The sequence below is a fragment of the Falco biarmicus genome, chromosome 4 (assembly GCF_023638135.1).
Source record: "Falco biarmicus isolate bFalBia1 chromosome 4, bFalBia1.pri, whole genome shotgun sequence".
NCBI classification, from domain to species: Eukaryota; Metazoa; Chordata; class Aves; order Falconiformes; family Falconidae; genus Falco; species Falco biarmicus.
The window spans coordinates 47943392-47953545 of NC_079291.1; the positions used below are offsets into that span (position 1 = coordinate 47943392).

At 56.4% G+C, this 10154-nt stretch overlaps 1 protein-coding gene across 1 annotated transcript; it reads right to left on the reverse strand.

The window, feature by feature from the left end:
* Positions 1 to 1145: 1145 nt before the first annotated feature.
* FZD8 (frizzled class receptor 8) lies at positions 1146 to 3916 on the reverse strand. Its single transcript, XM_056337122.1, has one exon. It carries the CDS (start codon positions 3796 to 3798, stop codon positions 1792 to 1794), a length of 2007 nt encoding a protein of 668 aa, XP_056193097.1. The 5' UTR covers positions 3799 to 3916; the 3' UTR covers positions 1146 to 1791.
* Positions 3917 to 10154: the final 6238 nt, after the last annotated feature.

Genomic DNA, 10154 nt, shown 5'->3' on the forward strand with positions numbered 1-10154 from the left:
TAGTTGTTCTTTGGTTCAATTAGGAGCAAAAGAGAAGGGAGTTTTGTAATGCAATTGTCCTGTAAAGGAAAATGTTTTAAATTGGGGAGATTATGTGAGCAGACCACCTGTAGGGCATTCATAGCTCTTTTCTATAATGCTCCAAGCTATGCCTTGCTGCCTGCAGTCTGGCTAACAATGCAGGGGAAAGCTGTTTAAAAGGCTGTTCTCCCTTTTCCCTCTGGTGTTCACTAACTGTTACAAGTCTTCCTCTTAAAAAAAAAAAAAAAAAAAAAAAGTCCCATGTCCCTTTAATTGAAGAACTTTAAGGCTCCATGGTGGCCAATTGGTCTGCAACAAGAGGAACCAGGCAGCAGGGAAAGAAACTTCAGACTATACATCACGTTTGGTGAAGAGAAAAGATCAAAGTTTTCCCAAACTCAAAAGAAACCAAGTTCCCTACAGATTAACCCTATTCATTTAGCTCCTCTTAAAGGAATGATGTTCTGAGCCACTGGGCAGACAGGTAAAAAGTTCAACAATTGCCAAAGCATTCTTCTGTTAATTCAACAGCCTTCTGCTCAAATAAATTAGCTTAGTCCTGACAGAAGAACAATACCTTTTCTCTTGAAAAAGGACCATATTTGATATACAAAAGTTAAGATGTTAGTTTAATCTGTTAAGAAGAGATTGATCTAACAAATCTCAACTCTATGTTCCACTGTAGTATATGATCTATGAATTTAAAACATTAACATTTTACACTTCAGTACGCATCCCTGGAAAGGCAGGTGCTTATGGAAGTGTAGACCACAGATATGAGAGGTGTGTGTGCACATTCCTAAAATAACACCCATTTTAAAAGGATACTTAACATGCCATGTAAGATGACTCTTTTGTAAAGGCTCAGTTTAAAGGCACTGTCAGCTTTCAAAAAGCTGAGAACTATGGTAAGGCACCTCCCAGTTCTAGCAAACACTTTTTTAGAACAACTTGTTGAATGACTTGTTTTCCTTGTGTCTACCGATCTCGCCTCTTTAACAGCGGCAGCCATCTATTACACGGGGATGACTGGAACATGAATGTAGCTCATAGTTTACAAAAACCACCTAAAGACACAGCAGCTGGAATAACCAGGGCAGGAGTAGTGGGAAAGCTTGAAAAAGTCATTTATCAAAAGTCATTTTATTGTCAAAATAGAATACTCATATTTGCTCTTACAGGGGTAGCCTCTAAACTTTTTTACAAAAAAAATTTACAGACTGTATAGCTTTGGATATATACATATTTTACACATCTGTACAAGGTAACAAATAATTATATAAATACATCATTTAATGTAGGAAACCCGTATTTAGCTGGGGTGTATAATTAAGACATGTTTTGATTCAGTCTGTACTGTAAGGCATCTGCCTGGTCATCAATATCCCAAAACCTGCAGTCCCAGCAGACTCCCACCTCAGGACGGTGGGGTGGAGAGGAAGACTCCCCTTCTCACAAGCAAAAAGCTGCTGTTAGTCCAGAGTGAATCAGAAGCTGCCGCACCTTGCCCTCTGCAAGACACGGGTGAGCCTCTACCCTCCTCTGCCAGCAAAATAATAAGCTGGCTCCTTGAAGTACATGGTCCCTGCATATGAATGGAGGGAAAGGAGGAGGGGGCTGGAGCCTGGGGCCTCTGCTAGCTGCATTGTTCTATACAAGCTGTGGCTAATAAGGACCATTAGGGGTTCATTAATGGCACCAAACAGTGAGGGGGCATTTTAGGCAGGCCAGTGTCCCTCATTCCTTAACCTTTGGCCTCCTTCCCCCTCCTCACACTTGAGACAGGGGCATCTGCTTGGGGTAGGAGACAGAGCTGGCAGTGCCCGATCTCCACGTCAGGCCAGTGCTGACGTCGCTGTAGAGGGAGCCACCGCCTCCAGCCCCAAGTCCCCCTGCTGCAGCGATTGCAGCCTGGCCACCTGCTCCTGCCCCTGTGCCCCCGGCCACGGCAGCACCTTTGCTGGCCCAGCAGCAGCGGGTGCAGAGGGCCCTCCAGGATTCCAGGGTCTTGCCAGACCAGACCCAGACACCAGAGGTGATGCCCACCACCAGGCACATGAAGTACTTGAGCATGAAGACTGCATAGTCCGGGCGGCGGGCCTGATCAGGCTGCTGGTCACGCAGGCAGGGGCAGTTGTGTGTGGCCTCCCAGCGGGGCCGGTTGTGCTGCTCATAGAAGAGGCAGGCAACCACGCTGGCAGCTGGCACAGTGTAGAGCACGGTGAAGAGCCCCAGGCGTATCATCAGCTTCTCCAGCTTGTGAGTCTTGGTGGGGCCGCCCTGCTGCTTGATGACACTGCGGATGCGGAAGAGCGAGACAAAGCCAGCAAGCAGGAACATTGAGCCGATGGCCAAGTAGATGAGCAGCGGCGCCAACACGAAGCCCCTCAAGTTCTCCAGGCTCTGGTTGCCCACGTAGCAGATGCCAGCGACGGGGTCCCCGTCCACGGAACTGAGCGCCAGCACAGCAATGGACTTGACGCTGGGCAGCAGCCAGGCGGCCAGGTGGAAGTACTGTGCGTAGCCAGCGATGGCCTCGTTGCCCCACTTCATGCCGGCGGCGAGGAACCAGGTGAGGGAGAGGATGACCCACCAGATGGAGCTCGCCATGCCGAAGAAGTAGACGAGCAGGAAGACCACGGTGCACAGCGCCGGGCCGGTGCTCTCATAGCGCACGTGCTCGGCCCCCGCCAGCTCGGGCTGCAGCTCGGCCGCGCCGCCCGCCGCGCCGCGCCCCCCCGCCGCCGCAGCCCCCGCTGCCGCGCCGCCGCCGGCCCCCGCCGCCCCGGCCCCCGCGCCGCCCGCCCCCGCGCCGCCGCTGCACGCCACCTTCTCGTGTCCGGCCACCAGGCGCACCAGGTAGCCGAGGGAGACGAAGAGGTAGCAGGCGGCCAGGAAGATGATGGGGCGCTCGGGGTACTTGAAGCGCTCCATGTCGATGAGGAAGGTGGAGACGGTGGCGAAGGTGGAGAGGAAGCAGAGCACGGACCAGAGCCCGATCCAGAAGGCGGTGAAGGCGCGCTCGTCGGGGCTGAAGTAGGGGTTGTGGCAGGGCAGGGCGCAGTTGGCGATCTGCCCCGTCTTGACGCGGTTGTAGAGCGGGTGCCGCTCGCTGGACACGGACACCATGGGCGCCCGGCACTGGCAGCCCGGCTCGCAGGGCGGCGGCGGCCGCGGCTTGCGCGGGGCCTCGGCCGGCGGAGCGGCGGCGGCGGGGGGCGCCTTGGCGGGGCCGCCGGGCTTGGCGCCGCGGAGCGGGGGCTTGGCGGGCGGCGGGGCGGCCGTGGTGAGGTCCGTGCGGTTGTAGTCCATGCAGAGCGTGTCCGGGCTGCCCTGCTCGGGGAGGCGGTCGCAGCGCATCCTGTCGGGCCAGGCGAAGCCGTACTGGCGCATGAGCGGGGCGCAGCCGGCCTTGGCCCGCTCGCAGACGCTGCGGCAGGGCGGCAGCGGCTTCTTGTAGTCCTCCAGGCAGATGGGGGTGTACATGCTGCAGAGGAAGAAGCGCAGGTCGCTGGAGCACTGGATCTCCACCAGCGGCCAGAACTGGTGCACCTCCAGCCCGGCCTCGTCCTGCGTGTCGTGGTTGAACTGGTTGGGCATGTAGGTGTAGTTGTAGCCGATGCCTTTGCAGAGGGGCACGGTGATCTCCTGGCACGACAGCTCCTTGGCGGAGGAGGACGACGCGGCGGCGGCCGAGGCGGCGGCGCAGCCGGCGCGCTGCAGCAGGGACAGGGCGGCGAGCAGCGAGGTGATTTCCAACAGGTAACTCCACTCCATGCTCGGCAGCGGGCGGCGGCCCCGGCTCCTCTCCCGTCCCGCTCAGCAGCCACGGGGAGCGCGGCGCCACAGCAGCCCCCCGCCCCGGCTACCGCTCGGGGGGGGCGGAGGGCGGCCCCCTCCGTGCCGGCCGCAGGTGAGAGGTCTCGCAGCCCCCGCGGGGCTCCGTCGCCCAGGAGGAAGGCGGCCCCGCGGGCACCCGGAGAGGGGAGCCGGCGAGCCCCCGCGCCGCGCCGAGGGAGGGAGGTCCGCTCAGGGAAGGCCCCTCAGCCGCCGTCGCATCGCTCCTGGCGGGGCTGGCTGCGCAGGGGGGGTCGCCGCTTCCCTCGCTGCTGCTCCAGCGCCGGCGGGGCACGGAGTGGCGGCTGCAGAGAAGTTTCGCCGTCAGCCCCCGCGCGGCGCGGTCAAGATGGCTGAGGCGTCCCGGGGACCAGGCGGTGCACTCCGCGGCGCCCGGCTCCCACCGCCCCGAGCGAGCGGGCAGCGGCGCGGCCGGTGCTGGGGCGGCCGGAGCGGCTCCTCCCGCCGCCCGCCCAAGCGCCCAGCTTTGCGGGAGACCGCCAGCCGGCCGGTCCTCGCTCGCCGCCGCCGCCGCCTCCTCCTGCCCTTCCGCCGCCGGCGGGGCGAGCCGGACGGCCCCGGCCGCGATCGTGCCACCTGAGCCGCGGGGCGAGCGCGGCAGCGCCTCGGCGCAACTTCTCGCTCTCCGGCCCCGGCAGCGCCACTCCGGCCGCCGCGCTCTCATAAATATTTATAGCGAGCGCCGCCAGGCCCCGCCCCCATCGCCTCGGCCGCCTATCAGTCCGACCCGGGCGGGGGGCGGGGGGCCGGCCCCAGCCCTCCTTAAGGTGGAGCCGGCGCCCCGGCTGCGGCGCGGCGGGCGCTCCTCGGTGTCCCGGAGCTGCCGGGGACGTGGCGGTAGTTTGGTTGTTGTCTATTTCCCCTGCGTTGCACGGGGTGCTGGCCGTGCGGAAAAGGCACGGTTCTGCAGTGTCAGACGATCCCTGCCCGGTGCATGGGGAGCGGCACAGTACTTCTTTCCCCCTTTCAAGGGTTCCCGGTCACGTCAGGTTCGCTCCGGGAGCAGCAGTAGTTCTACCACTGCCCGGAGTCCCCTCGGACGCGGTTTCCTTCCAAACGTTTGGGATCCGCGGGAGTCTGCAGCGATGCCGGTCTGAGCATCGCAAGCGCGGACCGTCTCCCGGCGTGTGCCGGGTGTTGTGCACCGCGCCGCTGATGCCGCGTGCGGAGCGGCTGCCGCACGTGCGCGCGTGGGAGGTGGCAGCGCGGGCAGGCGAGGGACCCGGCCGACACCTGGCCTCTGCTGCCCGGGCTGCCCGCGCCGCCGGAGCCGCCCGCCGCACGGCTGGCAGCACAGCCGCGGGCAGCGCTTCAGCCCGAGACGCGGCGCCGGCCTGCGAGGGGTCACGGCCCGAGCCGAACAGCGGGAAGGGAAGCGCGACATCAGCGACCGCGGGAGTCCTGGCGCGCGGGCAGCTGCGAGCGGAACGCGCCGGCCACGCGCGGCGCCTCGCGCAGCGGCACGCGCACGGACCCGCGCCGGCGGTGGGCGCGCACCGAGGAGCGGCCGGCGGGGAGCAGCCCCGCGCCCCGGCAGGTGAACGCGCCCCCGCGGCCGCCGACGGCGCAGCTCCCGCCGCAGGGGTGGGTGCGCGGCCACTCGGTTTGAGCCGCCGCCCCCTGGCAGCGACCTGCGGCCCAGCCGGAGCCCGGTGCGGCTGGGCCGCGGCTGCCCCAGCTTTCGCGTCGGCGCGGCGCCGGAGGCGGCGACTCGCTGAGGAGCCGCGTGCAGCCGCCGAGGCCCGGGGGACCCGCCCGGGCCGGCTCCCGAGGGAACAGCGCCGGGCCCCGGCGCAGCTCTGGGCTGCGGCGCAGCGCGGTGGAGCCGCGAGGACCCGCCGGTGGCACCGCGCCGCGGGCAGCCCTGAGGGCGCTGGACGGGGCCTCGCTCCCCGCGCAGGCGCCGCCGCGCAAGGCCGCTAGCTGCCCCCTGCCCCGCCGCGCCGCTGGGGGAGTGGGGCGGCCCTGGGGGCGCTCGCCGCTCTCCCGCGCCCGCCCCGGGGAAGGGGGGAGGAGGGCGTTCCGGCGGCTCCGGCGAGGCCGGACCACCTTAAGGGGAGCGGCGGCGGGCGCGGGGTCGGTGCGCGGCAGGGCCGTCCCGGGGGGTTGTCGTCCTCCCAGGACGGGGCGTTTGTTTCTTAATTGACGCGCTGTTGCGCTTCGCGCTTGTGTGGAGCTCATGCTGGGGCTGTAATGACTGTAATCTCGGGAACACGCCGCTCGGGGAGCCGGCGGGGTGGCGACGCGGCGGGACTTATCTTTCGGCGGCGTGAAATTCGGTGATTCGCCGCCTTTGAAAAGCGGCAGCCGCGGGGCGGGGGCCGGGGGCAGCGGGCCCGCCCCAGGGGCGGTGCGGGAGCGGCGGAGCGGGCGCCGGCGGGCAGCGGAACGCGTGAGGCAAAACAACAAAAAGCAATCCCAAGTTTGTTGGCTGTGCTAACAGGATCCTCCCCGCTGCTGCCTGTCTCTCAGTTGAAACGAGCGCACGGATTACCCAGTTCGGAGGAAATGGGCAATCAGAGGGCGATAAACGCGCTCGCTGTGTAATCGCGGCGGTAATTTGCAAAACGCGTCCCCCGGCCCCGGCGCCCAGCTGGGGGCTCTGCGCTCCCCCGGGGTTCGCGCCCCGGCCGTGAAAGCGGCCCCGCTGCTGCATAGGTGCTGTTAGCTCTGCTCACAGTCAGAACTCCGAAAGGAGGCGGTTATTGCAGTGCTAGTTTAGTTAATACCCTGCTGAAAAGTGTCAGGAGGTGGAACAATGCCCAGTGAAGAGAACGGAATAAAAAAATTGTCATCTAGCTGAGATCTCCCTGACTGACAGAGGTTTATAAAGTCGCTTTCCAGTCCTGGATGTGATGCTCCGTTTTAAGCAGTGACTGCTATGCTGGTGACTGCTTGAAGAGTCCCTTATTTAAAAACCTTATGTAAAAATCTCCACAGAATGTAAAAAGGAGCAAGCCTAGTCAGGAGAGCTGGGTGAGCCTGTAAATTACCGCTGTCAGGATTCCTGTTGCCTATTACAAAGTACCTTTTTACGCTGAACTTAAGCTCTGCACTACAGAGACAGCAGATGTGAGGTGATGGCTTCCAAAAGCAACACAGATGCTGTAAAATTTCCATTGCAATATTTCAGAAAGGAAACTCAGGAGACATGGTGAATGCTACAGTTTAGGATTACACTATAGCTCTCCTAGAAATAAGAGAATACCAAGTTTCTCAACAGTACGCTTGGCTTTGTTTTTATTTCGTTCATGTGCTCATTTTCTTACAGTGTAAAAAGATGCAGCACAAAGATGCTGTGTGTCTTGAAGCTGTTCAGTAATGACAAAGTTGGTAATACGGAACTTTATGCCAATTTAGTAATGACTGCATGTCCAAATTCCCTAGTAAGACCATGATAATTTTTGAAATTGTCTTTCAGGTATATAAAACAGCACAGCTGTGGGGAGGCTGCTTTACTTCATTTGACTGAAAAGCAGCCTGGGTAGCTCAAGGCTGTGGAGTCACAGCCCATTGTGTGTTGCTCATATGCCTAGACTTCCCTGAAGTCAGTAGAAGTACTGAGATGAAGGAATCAAGGGTCAAGCCTTTAAAATGGTTTGTGTGTTTATTCCAGAAAATACAGCAGCTGCTTTTTCTGAAAAGCTGAGCTTTGCTGTAGCAATACAGATTACTTTAAAGCACTTTTTGCAGGGGTTTGAAAACAGATGTCCAGTCACCAAATCATGCAGAAATATAAAGCCGGCAAGAGCGTTGCAGATAGTACAACCTTTTGCAAACCTATAGATGTGACAAGTAGGTAACACTTCTACAAGTCTTTGCTGCCACAGATGTTCATGCCTCTCTTATTCAAACATTTAGGTTTGTCACTGGCCGCTCTAATGTAAACTTAATTTTTGTGTGCATCTAAGGCTTTGCATTTAGGATTACATGGATCACACCAAACCAGATGGTGGTAACAAGAAGGCATTTTTTTTTAAGATCAGTAAATTGGCTCTTGATTTTTTTTTAATTATTATTATTATTTTGAAAGGGTATTTTGTTTGTTTAAAAATACAGGTGTGTTTTAGATTGAAAAATGGCTTTTTAATTCCTACCCAATGTTCTCCAGTACATTTTAGTGTGGCATTGTCTGCATTGGATAGGTCAATGAATGGTGCTTTTATAAAAATGTTTGAAAAGAAGAACTCAGTCCATGGAAATTGTTCAAATAATCTTGTTAGAATGAAGCCTTGACTGAAGGCAGTAATTTCATGGATTAAGCCCAGAAGGGGCTGTCCAGGCTGATCTCCTTTCTATGGCAGATCACAGAGCTTTATCCAGAGACTGTCTACGCAAATACTGGTTAGCTGCAAGACACAGGGGATTTTGCATGGCCAATACATTGAACAACACCATGAAACTCGAAATTGTGGAACTTTTTGAGGACAGGGTAAATGGGAGCAGGGAGCAAGAGTGTTTTTACAGGCAAGTTAGTAGGTAGCGTGAGGTGGAGTTATGGCACCTTACTGTGTTTCAGCGTTTGCCTAAAAGTAAGAGAAACTTTTTTCTAATCCATAATTTTCTCTTGCATGCCATGTAGTTCAGAAGGCAGCAACATGATGGGCAGTCCAAGTATGGGAAGGAACACATTGATTTGTACTTCTGCAAGTCTGCAAAGCAGAAATTCTAAGTCTAGCACTGCAAAACCTGCAAAGAAATAGGGGTGGGAGGGTGCAGCGTCACAGAAAATTAAATGGCCTTGACCCATCTTCTGAGGCAGCCTGTATTTTACTGTGATTTGTGAGAACCTTTTGTAGACAAGAAGAACAATGTTCTGCTTACATCTTCTCAGGGGTGTCAGAGCTGGTCGTGGGTAGGCACAGTACCGTGACACTACTGTTGGTCGGTGAGATGTGAGAGAGCCTTTCAGCCAAAAGAAAATAGGGTGGATACAACCTGCTGCAGTAGCTACTTCTGGAGTGCAGTAAGCAGGTGGTAGAGAAGAAGGAGGAACTGCTGGAAGAGTACTTTGCTATCCCTTTACCATAAAGGAGGATGACAAAGTGATTGATCAGTGCTGTGTTCTGAGGATTGCTCCAACAGTGAAGCTGCAGGTTGTGGCCCTGAATGTAGCTGGAGAATTTTCTGCTGCACGTAGGAGCAGACCATCGTTAGACTTCTTCTGGAGGCTGCTTTGGATGTGTAGGCTTCACTAGGGAAGCAGCACAGGCAGGAGAATTGAGCATAAGAAGTCAGTGGGAACAGCAGTTTAGCATGAGGGCAACATAAGATCACTGTGTATGGAAGGGCTTCCTTTTGTTCTGCCACACTATGCAGTTGATGATTGGGCTGCAATGTATTGGCTCACTCAGTGTAATTGTATATTGCTTCATTTCTCATTAGTGAAACGATGCAGGAGGAAGGAGTGCAAGAAAATATGGATTATAAGGATTACGAAAGAAAATAAGTGTTCTCGAGGACAAGCTTTTTCATTTTCCTTTTTCCTGATTTTTTACTTTTTTCTCATTATTTAGCAAGCTTTATTGATAATCTACCTGTGCTACAGATTGCAATAGCTCATGGTGCGATGGTTCACACATGATAAATCATGACTTTCGAAGACAAATTGTCCTGAGTTAAACAATCCATTGATTCATTGTCACCATATTTGGTGCATAATACAAATACCATGCAGTTGCAATGCATTGCCACCTGACTGAGCCATAGCCATCTGGGGTAGGCAGCTTCCAAATAAAAATTAAAATCTGGCCTTAAGATGGTATGGCATGCATGCATCTGGTCTTTGATGTCAGATCTACTGGAGTAGTTGAGGGGGCTCTGTATATTGACCTACGTAACTTTGTGGCATCTATATCTGGTTTAGTGGTAGCAGACAGGTAATAACACAAGTAACTCTTACCAACTCTTGAGTATGGATGCTGACAGGGTGTAAGGAAGAACCGCAACACAGAAGCTGTGGAGTGCAGGGTTCTCTGTCGTATACTGTAAATCAGAATCAGAGTGGCTCGGTTGCCACACTGCAAGGAGCCGTGGGACTCCTTGGCAAGACATCGAGCCCAGCCTGTGCGCAGCTCTCTACTAGTCGATCCAGCCTGGTGGAAGCAGACATGAAAGAAGTAGATATGAAAGGCTTTGAGCTGAGGATGCCACATCCACAGTAGGCTAGTCTGGGCTGAGTTGATGCATAGACAAGATTAGGCAGTGCAGTCCACTTTGATTTACTAAGTTTTGCATAAGCTGTATGGAGACATTAGCTTACATGTATGCCCTCT

Bases quoted from the DNA above. Each gene is read 5' to 3' on its own strand.
- FZD8 (XM_056337122.1), bottom strand. From the start codon at position 3,798: ATGGAGTGGAGTTACCTGTTGGAAATCACCTCGCTGCTCGCCGCCCTG.